Source organism: Sus scrofa, chromosome 3 (assembly GCF_000003025.6).
Source record: "Sus scrofa isolate TJ Tabasco breed Duroc chromosome 3, Sscrofa11.1, whole genome shotgun sequence".
Classification (NCBI taxonomy): domain Eukaryota; kingdom Metazoa; phylum Chordata; class Mammalia; order Artiodactyla; family Suidae; genus Sus; species Sus scrofa.
The window spans coordinates 4547105-4570438 of NC_010445.4; the positions used below are offsets into that span (position 1 = coordinate 4547105).

General features: G+C 60.4%; 1 protein-coding gene across 1 annotated transcript; it reads right to left on the reverse strand.

Annotated features, from left to right (window-relative positions):
* On the reverse strand, positions 5439-22489 carry ZNF316 (zinc finger protein 316). Its single transcript, XM_021086071.1, has 8 exons — positions 22451-22489; positions 21557-21687; positions 18925-19082; positions 18359-18714; positions 18040-18146; positions 17122-17248; positions 16537-16650; positions 5439-10674 (listed from the first exon to the last, which is right to left on the reverse strand). The coding sequence occupies exons 4-8, from the start codon at positions 18684-18686 to the stop codon at positions 8336-8338; spliced, it is 3015 nt and encodes a 1004-aa protein (XP_020941730.1). The 5' UTR covers positions 18687-18714; positions 18925-19082; positions 21557-21687; positions 22451-22489; the 3' UTR covers positions 5439-8335.

Genomic DNA, 23334 nt, shown 5'->3' on the forward strand with positions numbered 1-23334 from the left:
ACCTCTTGGAAATGATCACCTGTTATTTCTGCTAATTTCCTCAATGTCCATTTTCTTTCTTCTTTCCTTCTGGAAGTCGTGTTGGCTCGGCCCGGAGCCTCTAAAATGGGTCCTTTCTGTCATTGTTCCTGCCTCTTCCTTCTGCTCCGTAAGATGAACTTCACCTTCTATTTTCTCTTTTGTTTTTCATTTCCAGGTTTTTCTTGTTGTCCGACTTCCCTTTCTCTTCACCTCCAGTTCTTCCCCTCAGCACAGGCACTGTCTTCGTGACTCTCTATGTTGGAGGTGGGGGGCTTAAACAACAGAAATTAACTTTCTCCCTGTTCTGGATCCTGGAATTCCCAGATCCAGGTCCAGCAGGGTTGGTTTCTCATGAAAGATGTATTAGTCCGTGTTCTCCAGAGAAACAGAATCAACGGGATCTCTCTATGGGAAGCGATCATTGTAAGGAAGTGGCTCACACAATTGTGGAGGCTGAGAAGCCCCAAGACCTGCAGTCAGCAAGTGGGAGAGCCGGGAGAGCTGAAGGTATAGCTCCTGTCTGGGCTCTAAGGCAGGAGAAACACCACTATCCCAGTTCAAAGGGGGACGTCGCCTTACTCAACCTTTTTATTCCATTCAGGCTGTCAACAAATTGGGTGGCATCTCCAACATTGGAACTATCGATTCAAAGGCTAATCTCACCCAGAGAGACTCTCACCAGCACACCCAGAATAACGTTTGAGCATGTATCTGGGCACCCCGCAGCTCAGCCAAATTGACAAATAAAATTAATTATAAGGGTTGTGTTTCTGGCTCGAAGGGGCCATCTTCTTGCTGTGTCCTCACATGATAGAGAGAGAGAGAGACCGAAGTAGAGACAGAGACAGAGAGAAGAGAGGATTTGGTGTCTCTTCTTATAAGGACAATAATCCCATCAGACGAGCGCCCTACCCTTACGGCCTCATTTAACTTTGTTTTCTTACTATGATCCACTGGGGGATCAGAACTTCAACATATGGATTTGGGAAGGACTCAATCCAAGTTGGATGACAAGTTACCACAATTTTGCCGCTTAAAACATACTCATTTTTATTGCAAAGATCTTCAGGTAAGAAGTACAGGCAGGCTCTGCTGGATTCTCTTCCCAGGGCTTCATGAAGCCAAAGGCAACATATTGTCCAGACTGGGCTGTCACCTGGAGGCTCTTGGGGAGAATACGTTTCTGAGCTCGTGAAGGCTGATGGCTGAATTCAGATCCCTGTGGGTGTAGGACTGAAGCGTCACTTTCTTTCTGGCTTCGGCACAAAAGCTTTCCTCTGTTCATGGAGAAAAATTCCAGGGTATGCGGCCCCCTCTGTATTCCAAGCCAGCAAGCACTAGTGGGCTTCAAATCTCTTGCTTCCTCTTCTGTTACAGAGAAAACGCATTGCTTTGAAAGGTCTCGCACGTTTAGATCAAGCCCACCCAGGCTCTCTGGCCTTTGCCATGTGAGGAAACGTCATTGCTGGAATGATATCTCTTCCCACTCACAGGACCCCCTACCCCCTGCAACTCAAAAGGGAGGCGATTACACAAGACTGAAGGTCACTGGGGGTCATCCTTCAAACCACAGTCTCACAGAACAAATTCCACCGTGGATGAGAGCCCTGGCTTGTGCCCGTGGAATTCCATCCCACTTTCGCTCTTCCTGAAGATATTCATTAACAAACCTCTAAAGTTCTCTTGTTTGGTGCATTATCTCTGTTTCCTCTCATTCCTTTTTTTCCCGATTTATTTTGGTGGTATTTGCTTTTAACTAGCAGGTTTCCTTCCCACGTCTGGTAGTCCTTGGTTGACTCTTCTTGGGTCGGTAACAGATATGCAGGAATATTTGTCTGAAATATCTTAGGATTCCTGGAGAAACACATATGTTTGACAACAATATGGCAAATTTCCCTTTAGGATGAGCGGATTCTGCCGAGGGTCTCCTGAAAATCCAAATGCATGTGACCTTATTCTATGGGCTAATACTCACATGAGGAATGATAGATGTGGCAGTAAAAAAAATGGCCGTGAAATTCTTTAACATTCCTACTATTGAGAGTTGGGGTTCTAGGGCCCTCCCCTTGAATTAGCTTTAACCAACTGAATACGGTGGAAGTGATACAATGTCTCAGGTGAGGACATAAAAGGCCGTGCAGCTTCTGTCTTTTGTGTGGCACATGCTCAGACCCCTGCAAACATTCCAAGACCACCATGCACATGGGGAGGCCCACCTGTGGCCATGCTAGCCCCAGTCCAGGTGCGTGATCCCAGCTGCCCAGTCTCTCCCAGCTGATATCCCAGATATCATGGAGCAGAGAAAGCCATCCCCACTCTGTCTGAATATCTGACCCGCAGAATCCTACATATAATCAAATGGTAGTTGTGTTAAACCACTAAGTTTGGGGGTTGATTTTTTTTTCTTTTTACAGCGACACCCACAGCATATGGAAGTTCCCGGGCTAGGGGTCAAATCGGAGCTGCAGCTGCCAGCCTACCCTGCAGCTACAGCAACACCAGATCCAAGCCACATCTGTGACCTACGCCACAGCTTGTGGCAACACCAGATCCTTAACTGAGTGAGGCCAGGGATTGAACCCACATCCTCATGGATACTAGTTGGTTTCTTAACCCACTGAGCCACAATGGGAACTGCTGGGGGTTGTTTTGGACACAGAAGTAGTAATCAAACAACAGACAAGAGATAGCTTCTGACTCCCCTCCACACATCTGCAGCAAATACAGTCTCATTGCACAACACTCTGTGACCACGCAGTAACCTGGTCTTTGCACAGCCCCCCCAGGAGGGCACCTGCAGAAGAGCCCCTGGGATCACACACCATGCCCGCCAGGCTAGACATCCTGCTCAGGGCTCCATGCCTCCCTGAGAGCTGGCACTTTCCAAATGTGGAAAGATGGGAAGGCGGGCATCCGATCTGCGTAAGCTTCGCTGCCACTTTGAAAGCTTCCAGACTCCCCAGTGCTGGTCAGGCCTCTCCCTGCTGCAGATGATGAAAAAGCATCTCCAACTGTCTTTAGAGCAAAATGCTATCCCTGTCGGGCTTGGGCGACAGCTCTATCCAAGGGCCTGAGTAACAGCAGCCTTTTCTGCATATAGACGACAGGGTCACTCCACGTGACAAACGCAGCACCTGCTGGCCGCACAAAGCACATCCCACCAACCTAGTGACACTCCCCCCTCCCCGAAAGAGGATTTCTTCCCCTTTCACAGTGAAGGAACCAATCGGATTGCTTGCTTAGGTCCTGTGCTCTCCTCTGGGCAGATCCTGGAGGGGGTGGGGGGTGGGGGGTCAGTCCACGCAAAGTGGGGGGAATAGGTTGCCTCTAAGAAAGACGTATCCGTTAAAGGAGTCTGCTATTCTGTCATCAGCTCCAATTTCCACAAGGGTCAGGTCCACACGGGAGAGCCCCACTGCGTGGCTTGAACAAAAACAAGCCTTGGGCAGGCTTCTCTGTCTCAAATTCCTCTCGCGACATGGGGCTAATGGAATAGATTTGTTGTATTACATTGAATTAACTCACATAAGGCTCTCAGACCAGCACCTAGGACACAGATGCTGGACAGGTGTTCGCTGCCATGACCACCAGCACTGGCATCTCTCTCTGAGAGGGGACAGGAAGGGGAAGAGGACAAAAGGGAGAAGAGGCAGCTGCCCTCTCCCCGTACCCAGTCTCCAGAGAAAAGAAGGGCTCCGGGCCTCCAGAAAGCTACACCATCCTGGCTCCCCACACTCACCCCCTGCCCAGGTCACCAAGGTCCACCCTAGTCCCCTCATGGCCTTAGATGCAGCTACTAAGACAGAGATGCATCTGAACAGAGCTCTTTGCTGATGCAGATCCAAGCCCAGCCTCTTGCCTTTGCTGTGCTGGACACTGGGCAAGCCCCCCTCCCATAACTGGGGCGGGGGGGGGGGTCCTCACTCAGAACGGGGCTGGAGTTTAGGGAAATTCAAACTGTGGTTTCCACACTGCAGGTCATGATTTATCATGGTCTGAGGTTTTAAAAAATGAAATAGATGAAATACAATGGAATAAAAAATGCAGTAAGAGTAAATTTTGGTTCATGAAAGTGTGTGTGTGTTTGCATGAGCACACAGCCTAGGTCACAACTGTGTAAAAGGGATTTGTCACTGTGTATCATGAGCCAGTTTTCAAAGCATGGAGTGAGAGGATTAGAACGTTTGAACAGGCTTGGCACTGAGGCCACTGAACAAGCGCCCAGTGTGGCCACAGGGAGCCCCCAAATAGGATACTCTGCTCAGGGAAGATGCTCAGGGCTTCTGTCGAATCAATGAATGAATAGAAAGAAAGGGGACCGCCTGCTGGCCCTTGGCTACTTGAGGGCCTCTTTGGGAGCCGTGGGAGCGGCTGCAGCAGGACGCACAGGACACAAGCCCAGAGATGGTACGAGGGCTGGAGTCTGAGAGAAGCCAGCTTGGTCTGGGTAGGGATATTTTCCAGCCACAGCCACAGACACACCCACGGGTTTTACACGTTACAAGAAAGAGATGCAAGCCATTCACCTCTCCGTAAAATGAACCAAGATGAAGCTGGATGCTGATGCCCTGTGCTGAGGGGGCCACGGACCACCAGCGCCTCCTCACTGTGCTGAGAGAACACCGGGCTGGGCTGAAGTTAGTCATTGTTGGTGACAATTCAGCTATATCCTTTTTTTTTTTTTTAGGGCCACACCCGTAGCACACGGAAGTTCCCACGCTAGGGGTCAAATCTGAGCTACAGGGGACGACCTACGCCACAGTCACAGCAATGCCAGATCCCATCCGCGTCTGCGACCGACACCACAGCTCACAGTGACACTGGATCCTTAACCCACTGAGTAAGGCCAGGGATCGAACTCGCATCTTCATGGATCTTAGACGGGGTTGTTAACCACTGAGCTACGACAGGAACTCCTATATCCTTAAATTCAAATATGCATACCCTTTGAGCCAGCAAGAGCGCTTTCAGGATTTCAGCTCATATAAACAGGTACATTACAAATCTACAAAACCGCACAGATATGTCCAGGAATCAATGTCGCAGCAGTGTTTGCCATAGTGAGAGGCTGGAAACAGCCAAATACGTGATGGAGGAGCAGTTTTGTAGGTGATGGTACATACCCACAGGAGCAGTTAAAATGAGTGAGGAAACTCGGCCAGCTAGGAGAGAATGTCACATGGTTAAATGACAAGAGAACGTCGTAAGAGAGGATATAAACAAGGTCCCTAGATTTCAGACATTTCCATGGATACAGAAGACATGTGCTCCCGCACCTGCAGCCACTGCGCGGCGCCTGCTGGCTGGATGAGGTGTGACTCCTTAGGAAAATGCAAAGTGGGGACTTAACACGTTTTTGTATTGCTGGGATTTTTACCACTAGCGTGCATTTTATAATCAGGAAAAAAATTAAATAATGAACAAAGGATCATAAAGCTTTATTTAATAAATATAACCAAAAATTCCAAAATACTTTATTCCATATGTCGCCAATTAGGGAAAGAAAAAAAGTTAGAAGGAAATGGTTTGAAGACATTATGGGAAAGGGCCAGAGAAAGGGTGGGTGGGGGAATTCAAGCAATGAAGGTTAAGTGGAGACCAGAGGGTGCTCAGGGCCCTGTGACTCTCGCAGCACCACCTTTCATGGGTCACAGCACATGGGTCACTGGGGGCTTACGTTCCTCCTTGGCAATGATGGGAGATGCTAGATGGACATTTCCAGAATTACTCAGGACCCCAGAAATTCAGTAAGCCCCTCGAAACCAGGAAGGCTGCCTACCTGCTATGACCATCAGAACTGCCTTCTTTCCCCCCAACATAATCTGGCTGGACAACTACAAGCTCTGTGGGAACAAGGTCATCTTTCTGAAGAGACTTGCAGATCCCAAGACCATCCATTTGTAACTAGTTCTTAACATTCATCTGAAATACTGGCTGCTGTTCTGATGCCTCCAAATCACATTCGAAGAGAATTTACATCATAGTTCATAGTTTTCAAATCCATGGAGACACCACTTCGTAAGAAGTCAACACATCAGTTCAAAGACAGATGTCTGACTCCCCCACCCCCGGGGCATGGCGGTGTGTGCTTGGCCCTGACACGGAGCAGGTGAGCCTGGATAAACCCGTGGGGTCCTGGGGCCTCAGAAGAGGGCTCTGTACCACCAGGAAGGGAGGTTGGCCAAAACAATTGTAAATGTTAAATGTCCTGAAATAGGTGTGCCTGTTGCCAGGGGTATGTGGCAGGGTGGGGGCCCACTGGGGACTCCCAGAAAGACCTGGTGGACACAGGCAGCGCGGGCCAAAGCTCTCTTGGGCTGACTCCTCACAGGCCAGTTCTAGATTCTGAGGAGAAACCCCTAAAGATCGACTGCAGAAACAAGGGGGGGCCTGAGACCTTGCAGCATCTCCAAGGGTCCTGAGGAACAGCAACGACATGGAATCCAGTCACAAAGCTCATTTCGCCACTCTTTATTAAAGCTAGGTCCTCCTGCTGACAGCTTGGAGCGGGGTGGAGCTGCTGGGCCCAGGAGGGGCACGGAAGGTATACACTCCAGGGCTGTGCCCGGAGGGATGGGCATGGACCAGGCCTCAGCCCTGCGAGGCTAGCCCCCTTGCCCTTGGCCCTTCCTGAGGCTCCTTCCCACTGCGGGGAGAGAGAAAGCAGGACCGAGGGCACCATGTGGCACTGCCGATGCCTCCCCGGGAGCCCCAATCCTCCTTACGACCCCACCCCACCCCTCTCTCAGCCAGGCTAATTCTCACCACCATCTCCAGGCCCTCCTCCCACCCTGCCAACTACGTGCCTCCAGCAGCCTGGCTGCTGGCTCTCAAGCCCCAAGACCACGTCTACGCTAAAACAGAAGGAACTAGGTCTAAAATGGAATGCAGTTGCTCCTAAGTTTCGGTTTTCTAGCCCCACTCACGGTGGCCCGAAAGGCATGAAGGGAGGGGGGCTTGCAGGTGACCCAGTGGCTGGAAATGGCCCAGCCCAGACGGCGGGGTGCTGGCCAGCTGCGGGCCTTGCATAGTTGGATACTTGGTTAGTTCCGAGCCACAGGCTCAGGTCCAAACCCCCAGAGGTGGACCACCGCTGTGCAGCCGGCCCGGCCCACAGTGCCTCCACTCACTGCCCACTCTGTGAAACGGGCATCTAGACAGAAACACTACCTGCTTCTAGTGTAGGATAATGACAGAAGCACAGTTAATTAACCCGCAGAAGCCACAGGGCTCTAAGGACAGGAAGTAAGAAAGGATCCTGCTACCAACCTCAGTCACTTTACACTTGGTCATTATATCTAAATGGGCCACGGGCTCAGATGGACAAGGCCTCGTATGTCCACCCACCCAGGGAGACGCCGCTTTCCAGAACGCACAAGGCTGGGGGCCTGCGGGGCTCCCCGAGGACCCTGCAGCACGCTGCCTCCTGCTGCCAGAGGACTCAAGGGGAGGCTGAGACCAAACCCAAGGCGCCTGGCTGCCCTGGGCGCTCAAGTGGGTAGAGCCAGTGACTCTGGAGAATAAGGCTTCAAACTCGCTCAGACCCGGCGCACACCTGCAACCCATCTGCCCAGGGCCACGATTTGGTTTCTGTTTGTTTGTTTGTTTGTTTCTCCTCCCAGATCCTTCAGGCCATTCAAGCGGTGGAAATAAGCAGCCACGGTCAGTCGACTGAATAAAGGCTTTCCCTGCTGCCTCTCCGCCTCCCCTCCCGGCCCCAGATTAAGGACGAACGTCGTCCCGCGGAAACCCACGAGGCTGGCCCTCGCCATGAGCACGGTCCCTACAACTTTCCGGACATACACGAACGACCAGAAGGTCCCTGAAGTCTCCCACTGAGGAATGGGATGAAGTCGTCTACCAAACCCACTGGGGTAGCCACGCGCACGGCCCTCGCTCGACCTCCCCGCCCTCCCTCGACGCAAAACCCAGTCACAAACTCACAAGCCGCCTGTCCCCGGGGCCAGCCGAATTCGAGTAAAATAAATAATATCGCCTGCTAGCCCTACCGCTTGGCCTCTCCGCCTCGATCCGGGGACGTCGCAGTCTCTGTCGGGGTGGCCGCCCCCGCCCTCCTCTGCTGCGCGCGTGGCTCTCCTCTCCCCCTGCGCCCGGCCGGTTCTCTAGCGCCGGGCAGGAGGGGAGCCCGAGGCCGGTGCCCCGGGGCTGAGGGGAAGGCACCGCACCAGGGCTGGGACCCTCAGCCCCGCGAGGCCAGAGGAGCAAAGGGCCGGCGCGCAGCGGACAGCCGCCGAGCCGCCCCCGGGAGGGGCCGGTGGCCTAGCGGGCTGCGCCTCCGTCCGCCTGGGGGCCCTCACATGACGCTCTCCTCGTAGGCGCCCGAGGGCCCCGCGAACGCAGTCGTCGGCTCAGAGCCGAAGCTCGTTCCGCCCGCGAACTCCAGCAGGATGCCGCCGTGCTCCCCCGGCCCGGTCCCTGCGCCCGCACCCGGCGGCCCCTTCGCCGGCGCCTCGGCCTTGGACGCGGGCGCTGCCGGCGCCGGGCCGGCGGCGCCCGCCGCGCCGCGGTGCGTCTTCATGTGGGTGAGCAGGTGCGAGCTCTGGGAGAAGCGGCGGCCGCAGTTGGCGCAGGCGTAGGGCCGCTCGCCCGTGTGCGTGCGCTGGTGCGTCACGAGCACCGAGCGCTGCGAGAAGCGCTTGCCGCACTCCGGGCACGGGAAGGGCCGCTCGCCCGTGTGGCCGCGCCGGTGCTTGGCCAGGTTGGAGCGCTGCGCGAAGCCGCGGCCGCAGTCGGTGCAGCGGAAGGGCTTCTCGCCCGTGTGCGTGCGCCGATGCCGTTTGAAGTCCGAGCTGTGGCCGAAACCCTTGCCGCAGTCGGGGCAGCGGTGCGGCTTCTCCTCAGCGTGCGCCCACTGGTGCCGCGTCAGCGCCGCGCTCTGCCCGAAGCGGCGGCCACACTCGCCGCAGGCGTAGGGCCGCTCGCCCGTGTGCGCGCGCCCGTGCGCCGTCAAGTGCGCGCGCCGGCTGAAGCCCGCGCCGCACACGCCGCACACGAAGGGCTTCTCGCCCGTGTGGCCGCGCACGTGCGCCGCCAGGTGCGAGCCGCGGGCGAAGCGCGCGCCGCACTCGGGGCACGGGAAGGGCCGCTCGCCCGTGTGCGTGCGGCGGTGGCGCGCCAGGTGCGAGCCGTACACGAAGCTCTTGCCGCAGTCGGCGCAGCGGTGCGGCCGCTCGCCCGCGTGGTAGCGCTGGTGCTTGGCCAGCGCCGCCCGGCGCCCGAACGTCTTGCCGCAATCGGAACAGATCCACGGGCTCTCCTCCTCCGCCAGCGCGGCGGGCGCCGGCTCGGCCAGCAGCCCCCCGACCGCCGGCGCGAACGCGCGCAGGCCGCCGCCGCCGCCCCCAGCCCCCGCACTGCCGCCGAACGGGTCGCAGGCCAGCCCCGCGCCCTCCACCAGGGAGAGCCGGCCCCCCAGGGGTCCGGGCAGGGGGCGCCTGTCGGCCTGCAGCCGTTCCCCAAAGTCCGGGAGGCCCAGAATCGGAAAACCGTCTGGGTGGAGCCAAGATTTGGGGTGCACGGGAAAGTGGAAGCCGAGCGGATGCGAGGAAGGGCCTTCGCCCTCCCCCAGGCCGTTGCCCAGCTCCAGGAACCGCCTGTCCGGTTCGGGATCCTCCTTGCTCCCGGGCGCGGGCAACTCCACCGCCACTTCTCTCGCTTCGGCTTCGGCCTCGGCCTCGGCCTCAGCCTCTCCGTCTGCCTCACCGACCTCAGGCTCCTCGGGCCCCTCAGGCCCAGTCTCGGCCTCCTCCGGCCCCGCTGTGGGCACTGTCTCGCAGGGCTCCCGCCGGGGACCGTCGGCGCTGGGCTCTGAGCAGCCGCCGCCGCGTCGATGGCGCTGGAAGTCGGCGCGGAGGCGGAAGGCCTGGCCGCAGTCGGGGCAGCAGTGAGGCCTGTCGGCCGTGTGCACGGCCTGGTGGCGTGCGAGCGCCGAGCTCTGGCTGAAGCTGCGGCCGCAGTGCGGGCAAGGGTAGGGCCGCTCGCCCGTGTGCGTGCGCTGGTGCGTGACCAAGTAGGAGCGGCGCCCAAAGCCCGCGCCGCAGAAGGCGCAGCGGTAGGGCCGCTCGCCGGTGTGGATGCGCCGGTGCGTGACCAGGTGCGACTTGTATACGAAGCGCTTGCCGCAGTCCGGGCACGGGAAGGGCTTCTCGCCAGTGTGCGTGCGCTGGTGGATGGCCAGGTGCGAGCGGTACACGAAGCCCTTGCCGCACTCGTCGCAGCCGAAGGGCTTGACGGCTGCGTGGTAGCGCTGGTGCTTGGCCAGACGGGACCGGTGCGGGAACACTTTGCCGCACACTTCGCACGTCGTCTCCGGCCGCCCGGCTGGAGCAGCCACCGCGGAAGGGAACGCCCAAGGGGCCAGCAAGCTCGCACCGGGCTCCCGGCCTGGCAGAAAGGGCTTCGCCTCGGGGCCCTCGGCCAGGACCCCGAGGCCGCCAGGGTCCAGACTCCACCCATCTGGAGTCTGCGCCGAATCTGAGTCGTCGGGGCCCCACGTCCCAGGCACGTCCCCCACGCCATAGGCCGCCGACCACAGCCCGGGGGGCTCGTTCTCCTCCTCCGCCACCTCCGCCAGGAAGTCCTCGTCGTCGTCCTCCTCATGGTCCTCTATGTCGTCGGTCCAGAACCAGGCCCCTGAAGGCGACAGGGGAAGGCCAGGGGGGAGAGGTGAGGAGAGGCTGGGACGCGAGCCACTTACAGGCTCCCGCTCCTTTAAGGACTGGTTTGCGCGGGACCCCAGGACCCCACGGACAGGGCACCTCCGTTCCACGGGAGTGAGAGGTTAGGCACACTTCCTCCCCCAGAGAGGCACTTTGCCGCAGGGAGAAATGCACACGTGAGTGTCCCTCCCAGGAAGGCTGGGGTTCCATCACTTCTAGGACTTTCCTCAAAGGCCCCCAACCAATCCCTTCTCCAGACCTCCAGGGCTTGTCACCCTGCTGAGAAACAGGGACACTCTACAGAGTGGGTGACCTTGCCTGTGGATTCTTGTGAGACCAGGGGCAACACCCATAACACGGATCCAATGGCCAGAAAAGACGAGACACCAAGTCTGTTTTCCCCTTGTCTCCCTGGCCTCCTGCCTGACCTGCGTGGCCCAAGGCAGCACAGATGCCAGCAACCCGCACAGCCTGGGCAGGGCCGAGGACGTGCCTTTGCAAAACCTAGGATGTGCTCAGACCCCTCTCTCTCTGGGTCCCTCTCCACCAGCCTCAGGCTGGCCAGCAGCCAGGGGTCACCCTCCCACCTCCCAAGGAAAGGCTGCCCTGGGCCAAGGAGACCTCGAGGGACCAGGAGGCCCCAGCTCTCCGTTCTCACCCCAACAGGCTCCAGCAACTGTGCAGGCCAGGCCTCCCTGAAGCTTGGCTTTTTCTGAGCAGTTACACTTTGGGGAAACGGTCAGTCCTGCCCCCGAGGAACGGTCGGGGCCCAGGAGGGCTGCACTCCCCCAGTGGGCCCTTGTCCTGTGTACTGTGACAGTCTGCATAAATGGTGACGGGTCATGTGGGGAAACACAGCACAGAGCTGAGTTTAAAGGCAGAGAGAGCTGCAAGGCATGTGAGGGAAGTATGTGGAAAGGGATACAAACCCCTTTTTTTGTTTTTTAGTACTTTCTAAGTTTTCTCTAGTTAGTAATAATATGCTATTACAGTAAAAGTAAGCTTTAAATAAAGGACAAAGCTTTCCTGTTACTGAGTTTACCTCCTACTGCCACCCCCAGTGGGTCGGTGATGAGCTGTGGCTGAACAGCACGAGGAGGCCCAGCCCCTCCCTGTGAAGACTGGAGCACCCCGTGGGGGCAGGCGGGGGGCAGGAGGGCTCGGGGAGAGAGACAGGCAGTTTGGGCCCATGGTCAGATTAGCTGGAAATTCGTTCAGTGAGTCTCAAAAAGGATTTTCCTTCAGATTCTGGTGCGAGTCTTGGACCGTTCTAATGAGAGACTGCCTAAGGCAAGAGTGCTTCGGGGGGGGGGGGGGACACACAAGGTCAATGTCTTGGTGGGATGAATGCACCCGGGACCCAGCCAAGGTCAGTGAACACTTGCTGCATCGAAGAGGACACCCAGGCCAAATGAGGGCCTGCCAGCCAGCCACCTCAGCTGCTCAGAGCTGGGGGACAGGCCAGGTCCCAATGACTCACCCACACCGCCTCTTCCCTGGGGGATGAGAACCGTGAAAGGCCTCCCACTAGGGAGGTGATCCCCCACCTCCAGCCTCTGAACACTGGTGAGCTCTGCAGAGGGGGCTGATCCTAAGATGGGATCCGGGGACCTCATCACTAGCTCTGCAGCTGGCATGGCCACTTGTCCAAGAAAGAGAAAATACTTGCGTATTTTCATAAGGCAAGGTGGGAGAGGCCACTGCTGTCACTGAGCGAGGACAGACAGGGCACTCAGGTCCCTGGAGGGCAGAGCTGGCTGCACCAAGCTCTCCAGAAGCAGCAGGGGACCCAGAGGGACACCAACCTGCCTCGGAGCCATGTTCCGTTACCTCGTCTTCCACCTCCAAAGTGGCCTGGGGTCTGGAGGTCCAGGCCCTGGGCTGGAGGTGCTCAGTAGGGGTCAATCCAGGCTGCAGTGGGCACAGGGTTCCCATGGAGCTCGCTAGCTCCTGGATGCAAGCGTGTTTTGGATCCAAGCGAGGACTCATCAGGGGTACTTGTGAGACCAGAGCTGGGCAGAGAAGATGCTCCGACCAAGTGGGGAGGAGGGACTTTCTCAGCAGCGGCCTCTTCCAGAAGCCACCGGGGAGAGTGGAGAAGTGGACCCTGGGGAGAGGGAGCTGACATTTCATCTCACGGAGACATCTGCTCCTAAGGACGCTGCCACTGGGTGATGATTAGCTACGCCAGGGCCAGTGCTCCGAGCCTGACACTCCCAGGGGCTGACTGGTGGCTGTGTGAAGAGCCCCCAAGGCACCCCCAGTAAGCGCCTACTGGGGCACTGCTACACGTGGGGGAGGATGAGGCCCGAGGCCGCACACCTGACCTGACACACCTGCCCCCTGAGCTGCTGGAAGGCGGACAGAAGGCTGCTTGGCACGCCCGACACACTCTGCCTGAGAACGGAGCTGGTTTCTCCAACTCCCACCCTGGAGCACGCTCTGCCGTCCTGCCTGGTCCCAGAGACCGGGCCTGAGGCCTGGGCCCCACGGGGAGCCAGACCCATGGCTGCTCTAACTAACCCACCCTCGGCGGGGTCGGCCTCAGCCCAGGTCCTGGAAGGCGGTCATGTGTGACCCTCCAGCCAGACACAGACTCGGGGGAGAGCCTGCCCCAGGGACAGAGGCACAATGTGGACAAGGGGCTGCCATCAGCAGCCGTTCTGTCCCTGAGTGGGAATTTGGTCACCGGGTAGGCAGTGTCTGGTGGCGGGCCCAGGTTTCTGCGCTGGATCCATCCTCCCAGCTGCAGCGTCCTCAGGCTGACACGCCTTCCAGGCGGTGGCGACCGCCCCCCCTCCCCCGAGCTCCTCCCCCCCACCGGAAGCACTGACTGCTCCCCCGCCCAGGAACTCGCTCACTGTGCTGTGTTTCCACCTCTGACTGCTTCTCAAACTTTTTCCCCCTCCTTCCTGTGTAATGTTTAAGCCAGCTCAATCCTGCCTGTTGTATTTCTCTTCTTTTATTTTCACATGAGGGGCAGGAACGACAGTCAGAGAGGGGTCACCGGCCAGCCTGCTGGGGACCAGCTCTGCACTGAGCACGGTAGAGACGGCGCGGGCGGGAAAAACACACGGCGCCTGCTCTGACAGAGTCTGCTGGAGGCGGCCAGCAGGACAGAAGGAAGCAAGCGCCTAGGCGGGATCCTGGAGAGCCCGCTGAGGGCTCTAAACGCAGGGAATGTTCTGGAGTGACGGGGGAGGGCAGGCTCCTGACATCAAAGTGGGCAGAGGATGCTCACAGTTCAAGTGGGCCTAAGAGCTGAGCCAGCCACAGGAAGGTCACTCCAGGCTGATAAAACAGCAGGTGCAAAGGCCCTGAGGCAGGTGCGAGCTTGAAGAGAAAGGCTGTGGGTGGAGCTGAGTTTGAGGTATGGGTGTGTGAGGGGCACAGGCTGCAGAAGATCCCAGATACAGTGCCAAGTGCACAGAAAGGTGGGGAGGGAGAGGCAGCAGGCAGTTGGGGGATACCTCTGCCCACGTGCCTGGCAGGCTCATGCCAGCCTGGGCCGGGGTGGGGGGCAGGAAGGCCAAGGGACAAGGACTACTCTAGCCCACAGCTAGGCCCACTGTGTGCCGGGGACATGGCAGGAGGGGACCAGGGTAGGATACGTGGTGCCACTTCAGGTTTAGTTCACTCTGAGACAGCCTCAGATACCTGAGTGGAGACGCCCAGCTGGTGGGGAGACAGACAAGGCCAGGGCTGGAGAAAGAGGCGGGGGACAGGCAATGACACTTAAAGCCCTGGTCCCAGCTGGAGTCACCTGGAGAGAGTCACGTGCGAGGGCAGGTGGAGGAGCAGAGAAACTAGGGGCACGGGGTCCCATCCTGGAGGGCAGAAAAGCTGGCCTAACAGGGAAACAAGGCCAGGGCACCAGGCCAAGGTGGCCACAGCATCCTGTGTGGGTCTGGAGTCACCGCAGGAAATAGGGTTCGGTCACAGACAGGAATCTGCCAGGCGACCACACTGGACCCCTTGCCACTGAAGCCGGGTAAGGAGGGGAGGGTGAGGACCCGGGAGCTGGGGGTGCTGGATGAGGGGGCTTCAGGTCGGCACTCGGAGGCCGCAGGACACCTGAATGGCTGAATCTGCCCAGAGTCCAAACCTTAGACGTGGCCCAACTTGTCAAGAAGCACAAGAGACGAACACGCTTGTGTTTTGCGAGACTGTGATCTAGAAACACAGACACTCTGCCGGGCTCGGAAGAGCAGCCGTCCTGCGCAGCCCTAGCAACGCTCAACGAACTCAGTTGCTCAAAAATGAATGCGGGGACAAAGGCGGAGGGAAGCAGGTAGCAAACGGGCTATAATGACAGCTAAGAAGGAAGACGTGGGATGGAGTCCCGCTGCCCCAGCCGACCCCAGCCTTTGCTACTGAGTCCCCCCAGCAGACAGGTGACATATCTAAGACCATGCCTGGATCCCGCACCCACCTCAGGCTCTGCAGACAGTCGGGGTGGGGGTGGGGTGCATCCCGGGTTCACCAGCCTTGGCACGGGGACAGTCCCAGCAGAAGGTGAGGGGCACTGGCCCAGCTGGCCAGGCCCCTCAGTGAGCTGCCAAAGCCCGGCCAGGTTCACAGGCCCACTGTGGGGACCACCTAGGCTCGAGCCTGTCTAAGGATCCATCCTAGGACCCTTCAAGCACGGAGAACGGGGGCAGAGCTGGACTGTGTTACGAGAACGGCCAATGAAAGGCCAAAAGCTCCTTCATCTCCAGGCAGCTTTTTCGGGCTGTGCCAAAAATCAGGGCACACCTTGCACTACGACCCTCTGAGAAACGTCACCCACGTCCTGGCCTCAGCCTGGAGGCAGAAGCATTTCTTGCCACCAGAGCCCTCCTGAGCCTGAAGAACAGGAGATGTTGCCAGAGGGTCTAAGGGGACATGGGGAGCCCAGGGCGGGAGGCCCTCCGCCCGCACAGTGGCAGCACGGCCCGAGGCCGCCGGGGCAAGGGGCCGCATGGCTGCTTCAAGAGTGCGCCTGCTCCTCTGGGAAGGGAGACCGGGCACCCCCCTGCACCCTCACAGGGCCGCGGAGGGTGAAAAGCCCCCGGGAAGCGCTCCACGGAGCACGTGTGCAGGCACTGCCTGTGTTTCTCTGTGTTTTATTTTAACACATCTACAAGCTGCTCCCAGCCTATCCGGGCACGGGTGTGGCATGAGACATGAGCCAGCAGCCCCCACTAGGCTGGCAGCCCTAAGCCACCGTGCGCAGAGCGGGAGGGCCTCGCCCAGCCCTCCTGAAGCCCCGGGCAGAGCTCTCAGACCTCCACAGGACCACCGGTCTGACACCTCCGGTGGGAGCATCTTTGTTCTCCAGGAGAATACAAGCGAGGCCCAGAGCGGGGTGGGGACAGAGCCAGAGCCAGGTCCCAGGTCTCCAGAGAAATCCGCCACCCTCGACACGTCCTGCCTGCATCTCTCCAGAGTCTCCACTCTGGGAGGCCCAGAGCCGCCCGCCCAGGCCCGAGGCTGGGTCCTGGGCCTCCCAGGGAGAGGAGATGGCCAAAGGGGTGGGGAGGTGACTCAAGTCTGGGAGCCGGGAGGCCAGCTCCGGCTGCAGCCACAACAAGCAGGCAGTGTGACCATCCGCCCTCGCACACAGTCAGAGGCTCCGAGGCAGGGGCGTCATTTTTAAAGACTCGTAAGAGGAACCTCTACCTTCTCTAAAGACTCCCCAGCCCTTGGGCCTCCCTAGACTGGAACGGAGAGGAGCCAGCCCCAGAGGCAGAGGCGGGCCCCTGGCTCCGCCCCGTCTCCGCAGAGTCCACCCCACAGCGTCCACCCCACAGCGCGGGCCAGCGGAGTGAAGGGGCAAACTCTGTGTCCCGCTCACCTGTGTAGACGCCGGTGACAATGTCTCCGTCCTCGGGACGGGGGCTGTCCGGGACCCACGGCTCCTCTCCTTGTTCCAGCCGCGAGATCAGATCCGGCTTGGGGATTGGGTATCCTGCCCAGAGGGGAGAAGAGGCAGCAGCTGCAGGGCTGGGCCGCAGGCTGCACCCACACAGCACCGTCCCCACGGCTCCTCCTCGTCCTGCCCACTCCCGGCCCCGGGCGGGGAAACTCCACGGCCCTCGCTGCAGAACCTGGCCCCGAGCCCCCGCCTCCTGCCACGGCCCCTCCAGACGTGCACCAGCAGGGTGCCCGGGCCGCTCCTCTGTCACCTGACTCCTCACCCCCGAGGCCTCTGAGGAGTGTGCAGCCCAGACCAGAGCCAGGCTGGCAGTTCCCCAGAGCACGGCCCCCCAGGACACACCCCCACAGAGAAGCCAGCATGGTCGCTAGGGCTTCCCTTGGAGGTGGGCTGGCTCCAGCAGCCCCTTCTCCGAGTCCCTGCAGCTCCAGAAACCTCTCAGACGGCTAAACCCCTGGCATCCATGGGCCGCAATGCCTCTCATGGACCGAAGGCTCTGCTCACCCAAGGACACCAGGATCCCGTAGTTTTCCTGCATGACTTCCTTGTAGAGCTCCCGCTGCTCTGAGTCCAGCCTCTCCCACTCCTCCAGGGAGAAGTACACGGCCACATCTTCAAAGGTCACCAGCCCCTGGAGACAAAGAACCCCAGCCACTCCCTGCACCGCCCCGGGGTGGGAGGCAGGGGAGCCCCAAAGGAAGAGGACGGAGCTCACTACGGGGGGAACTGAGCCCACCCAGTGGTGCAGAGTTCACGGGGACACAGCCCCACACGGCATCACAGCAAGCCTACAAATGCCCCACGGAACTGGGGGCTTCCGGGCCTTGCCCCAGCCCCAGGAGGCAAGGACCCCATCCCCACTCAGATCAGGGACTCAGGCTCAGAGAGGGCGTCTGCTCAGCTCCGACGGGGCAGAGCCGGGCTTCATACCCAAGTCAGGAGACAACGAGGCCCAAGACCCCAGGACCGTGCTGTGTGGCCACCTTGTCCCCGCCTATGTCACTGTGCCTCAGGCCAGCAGGCAGTGTGAGGGCCCACACCTGGGTGGACAAGTGGCACCAACTAAACTAACTGGGCACCAGCGCCCACCTGACTGGGCTCAGCAGAAAAGCAGAGCCTGGACAGGTGACGGGTTGAGGGCACAGCCGACCCGGGGGAGAGCCAGGGCCGGTGAAGCCGCGCACGCTGCGGCTCAGTGGGTGGCAAACAACACAATCCGCAAGTTCCAACGGCCTGGAAAGGGCAGGGCCCGCACAGCGGCACCCCATCCTCTGCGCCTGCGGCCGGAGAGGCCCAGCGGCTCCCTGCAGCCCAGTCCCGGCCCACCCCTCGGCCTGAGGGACTCAGCGGAGCTGCCCGGCCCCCGGCAGCTGCTGATCCCCTCCCGTGGTTTACAGGGCCCCAGATGAGAGGGCGGCTCACCTGAGACCCGGACACCAGAGAACCATCCTCTTCCTCTTCCTCTCCCTCCTCGTCCTCGTCCACATCCTCGTGACTCGGCGAGGCTGGAGCCTGGGAGGCCTGCAGGGCTGAGGGGAGGGGACCTCTTCGGGGCCAGCCTTTGCCTCGGGCCTCACTGCCCGGGCCACCTCCTGTCCATCCGGCTGCCAGGGTCAGCGGGCCCGGCCACTGCCCCATCTCGAAACCTCTAGGCCCACCTGGTCAGGCCCAAGAGCCCTTCCTGGCCTGCGCCCCCAAGCCCTGCTAACGTCTTCCCCAAGGGCCAGCTCCTTTCTCTTACCCTTTTCCCGAAGAGCTGGGGACTCCGTGTCACCACCACCCCGACCCAGGCCAAGGCGCTCCTGGGTCCCCAGCACTGGACTCCGCTCTTCTGCCACCACCTCCGCCACGTCGTCATCCTGCTCCGCCTGCTCCGCCGGCCCTGCCCGCGCCCCCTCGGCCTCCAGCTCCTCGGCCAGGTCCTCGGCCTCCTCCTCCATCGCCGCCTCCATCTCCTGCCCCTTCGCTTCCTCCTCTTCTCCGTCCTGCTCGGGATCACATTCCGACCCAGCCTCCGTCCTCTCCAGCTGGGCGGCAGGGGAGTCTGGAGTCGTGGGAAGGGCCGCCATGGTCTCCGGAAGAAAGCCTCAGCCTGGCCTGAAACACAGGCGGGCGACGGTGACCAGCTGCCTCGGGCAAGCGCTTGGAGGAAGCTAGGGACTGATCACGGGTTTTAGCCTCGAGGACAGGGACGCATCAAGCCCGGGTGACATGTCCAAGGGTGGCCCAGCCTGAGTTTAGCTGAAAGGGGTGCAGGGAGCCTGCGAGGAATGCCCCACCTGATGAACGGGCAGAGGAGATGCTCACCCAGCTCTCAACGTGCATGAACTTGGTGGCAGGGAGCGTGGGAGGCGAGGTCTGAGCATGAGAGGCCAGGCACGCCGGCGCAGCGCAGCAGGCAGTGGACAGCGAGGGCCCCCTGCCCGGGCGGCCCGCTCTGCCCGGCCAGCAGGTCGGGCTCCTTCCTGCGGGAGGCAGAGGAGAAGAGACCCTGAGCAGGCATAACCCCTGCGCCCCGCTCACCCCTCGCTCCATCCAGGGCATCTAGAAAAAGCTTCACAGATCGTGACAACCTGGTTCATCGCTGGACCAGCAAAGGTGAGATGAGAAGCCCTGTGACATGTCCTCGAGTCTGGGGATCAGGGGATCCTGACTGTTGAACCACCGAAGGCCCAGGGGCGCCCATCATCCTACTCTCACATCGATGACACATCCGCTCAGCCCGGGCACCCAGGGGAGACAGAGCCACAGTGCCTCACAGCGCAGAGCCCAGGGCTATGGATCCAAGAGGGACAGGAGGCTGCGGCCCGGGGGCCACTCCTCCCTCCCAGCTGTACATCCTTCACCAGCCTCAGTGGAGCCCCAAGGACCAGAGCCATGGGTTTGGACAAGCCAGTTTCTGTGGCTCCTTTTTGGTGCAAACATCAGCACAGATCCAACAGCAGCACGGCCCCAGCAGCCTCTCAGACCTGAATGGGGTCACTTCCAACGCGAGCCAAGCCCACTGCTAATACGGCGACCCCGGAATCCTGGGAAGAGAGCAGGAACCTGGAAGATCCTGAGAGGAAGGCCACACACGACAAGGTCCACCCCAGCTCACACACGACAGCCTCCGGCACAGGGCCCCTAGAACAGGACGGGGCCCCCACAGAAAGATGCCCAAAGTAAGAAGAACAGTTCAGACCGCAGGGCGCCTACGAGAACCCCACAACTCATCCCTTTCTGTTAGGCAGGCAGTGTACGTTTTCTGAACTACTGTGAGCTGCTGCTTTAAAATCCACACTTTAACAGTGAGGGAACTGGGAGCATTCATGCAGCTCCTCCCAGAGACCCGGGCCTAAGTCCAGGGGCAGGGGAGCATTGGCGCCCAGAAGCCACCTCTGTCCCCATTCTAGATTCAAGTTCACTGAACCAAAGACACAGGTCACAGAACGACATCTAGCAGGGCCACCCAGTGTCCGGCCTCCCCCGGAGCCTACTTCCCTGGTCTCCAGAGCCATTTGGGCATGCGAACGTGCCTGAGCTGTATAAACATGCGTGCCATGTGTCACCTTAGTCACCTGCAGGAGGACGTAACCCTGCCCAGCAGTCGGGGCATCGAAAGTGCTCAGCAGAGGTGTCCCAATTGCCGCCCACCTCAGGCCCAGAGGGAGGCTTTTCTCACTCAGGCCTCGGGCTGCCAATTCAGGCTGAGCCCAGATGCCAGGCAAAGCCCAGATGCCAGGTCAAGCCCAGCAGAGCCGCCTCCTGCCTGCCTCCTCCCAGAGCAGGCTCCACAGGCCAGGCCACCGCACCCGAGGACCCACGGCTTTGCCGCTCTGTGCTCTTTCTGCCTCAGAACCTTTGCACACGCCATTCCCGCCCCCCAGCACCCTTCCCTGCTTCTTCACTGACCCTTTGTGGGCAGCCCCCGGCTCCTATGACACACACAGTTCCCTGGACTCTGCCCTCTCAGCGCCCACATTTTAACATACTAAGGCTTGTTGTGTGTCTCCCCAAGTACACAGGCAACTCCAGGAAGTCACAGGTTCCCTTTGCTCATCTTTGAATCCCCCTGTGCCCGACACAGAGCGAGCACTCAAATATTTATTGAAGAAATTAACCTATAGTCTGTGGTCAATGTGATAAACATGAGATTTTCAAAACTCAGTATTTTGGCCCCACTGTCATGTCCCGGAAGAAACTTACTGCTGCTGAGAAGCCTTCAGACTGAAACTCACTGGACAGTCTCTGCCTCTAAAAAGGCTGCAACCTGAGGTCCCTTCTCCCAAGAGGTGCACCTGCTGGTGACTGGCGGAGGGAAAGACCCAGCAGCCATGGAGGTGGCCGTCATTCCGCAGATGGGACGGAGGCTGGCACAGCCAGACACCCTGACCCGGCATCCAGAACAGAATGGTTCTGAAGAAAAGGCTTCGGTAACATGGGTGCTGGGTTCCTTCTGCCTCCCCAGGCCAGGTGTGAGGTGGGCAGGCCCCCCAAACCCGCACACTCTCTTTTCGTCTCTTTCTAGCCTGCCAGCCCACCAGCAACGCGCTTGCTGGCATCGGCTCAGGAGGCCACAGAGTCAGGTAAGCAACCCCCAGCAACATAACTCTGCAGAACAACTCAGATCCCAAAGGGGTGGGGCTGCACCCTAAGATATGGTGCTGCAGACACTTAGAACAGGGTGTGTGGGGGGGGGGGGGACAAGACATGCCTTCCCTGGGGAGAAGGAAGGACCACAGGGGCAGAATGGCACACTGAATACTTTCAGAAACTCTTCGCTAAAGTCTGGTATCCAGGTAACCTTCACAGAGACGTAGGAAAAACGTGTGGGTGGCACAGGTATCTAGGCCCCTTCCTCCCCTCTGGGGCCTCGCTGACCACACCCAGTGCCCAAGGCCTTCCACAGTTTCATCTCCTCCAAGGAACCCTCCTTCCCTGACTACCCGGATCTCACCGTTTGCCCACGGATCGGGGCTCCCCTACTTTCATGGGTTTGCTACCCCTGCAGGTGTATCCACAGGGCGATCCTGGCTGCTCCAGGGCAGCCCCTCACCATGCTGGCCAGCTCCCCAGACCTGCCAACACCTGTTGAATCAAACCAAGTTCCAAGGTCTCCCCACACAGCACAGCTAAGAGGCCTGATCCGGCACACCTCCGCTTCCCCGTGCCCACTGGGGCCTCCCCCAAAGGCCAGCCCCTCTCCCACCTCTGCAACCACATGGGGCAGCCCGGACCCCATCCAACCAGAGGAATAAGTTCCTCAACCCGCCTACCGGCGGCAGGAGACTCCACGGAGCAGCCCACCGGGACCTCCATTTGCAGAGGGAGGACCCAGACAAGGCCCCCAAGGTCACTAAGCAAGCTCGTGAGGGTGCCAAGCCAAGCCACCTCCATCCCTCCAGCGGCATCGGCCTCCCTCAGAGGCCAGGGCCTTGACAGCCCCTCCTGGATGGGTGTGTCCACGGGGGCGGCCGCCAGCCCAACCCCCGCCCCTCCGGCCTAAACGGAGGCGCGGGCACCTCCCCAGAGTCGCGGGTGTGTGTCCTCCCCCGCCCGCCTCCTCCGTGCTGCCCGCCTAGCCCGGCCCTCGGGGTGGGAGCCCGCCCCCATCACGCAGGCAGGGGAGGGGGTGCAGGGGCCGCGCCGGGCGTGGGCGCGGCCGCCTAAGGCCCGGCCAGCCCGCCGCTCCGGCCCCGCCGGCCCCGGCCCCGGCCCCGCCCGCCCCGCGGCTCGCCGCGGCCTCCCGCGCCGGCGTCGAGGGGCGGCGCGCCCCCGGCCCCACGCCCGCGCCGGGCCCGCCCGCACCTGCCGCCCGCGCCGCCGCCCGCCGGCCCCGCCGCTCACTCACCGCGCCACCCCCTCGCCGCGCGCGCCGGCCGCCGAGCCGCCGCCGGACACCCGGGCCCGGCCGGGGCCTGCGCACCCCGCGCTACACAAAGTGACGGCCCCGAAGCTGCGCGGCGGCGGCGCGTGGGCACCGGAAGTGCCGCCGCTGGGCTCCGCCCCGCCAGTGCCCACGGGGGGGCACTTCCGGTCACGCGGGGTCCAGCGCGGTCCCCGAGGGGGTGTGCGTGCGGGGAATGGCCGCGTTTGATGTGCGACCGCGCCCCCGGCCCTGAGTTCCTGCGTTTGTGCGCACTTCTTCCCCAGCCCTGGGGGCCCTGGCGCCGCCCCAAGACCCGAACCCACCTCTGGGGACCCCGGCCCCGCCCAGCCCCGCGAGGTCCCGAGGCTGGAGCGCGCTGGCCCCCCCAAACCCGGCCGGCTTCTTCATTCACCCATGATTGAGGGAGCACTAGTAGGTTTCAGACCCGCTGGGCCCGCCCAGGCCTCAGAACCCTCCCCAGGTCCCACGATGGTGGAGGGAGGCCGTGACCCCCATGCAGGGCCTCGTGGAAGTGTCCCGCTGGCTCACATGGCCTAGAGCTGGACAGGGGCTCACCCTGCAGATGAAGGGCCAGTGAGGCTGGAGCAGGTGGGCCGGACGCCCACAGCTCCCGCAGGGCCAACCCTGGGTGAACGTGGAGGGGGCATTCCCGGAACGGATGAGGACTGAGGAGGCGGTGGGCCGGGGTAGCTGGATGAATGCCATAGAGCCTCGGATCTGGAGGCTTTTCTTGGAGGGACAAGTGATCCATGGGGAAGGCCAGCCTCTGGGAAGGGGAGGGTTGTCCCCGCAGAGGGAGGCAGAAGGGATGGAGGCCACCTGAGGAGCTGTGAGGTGAGGTCAGT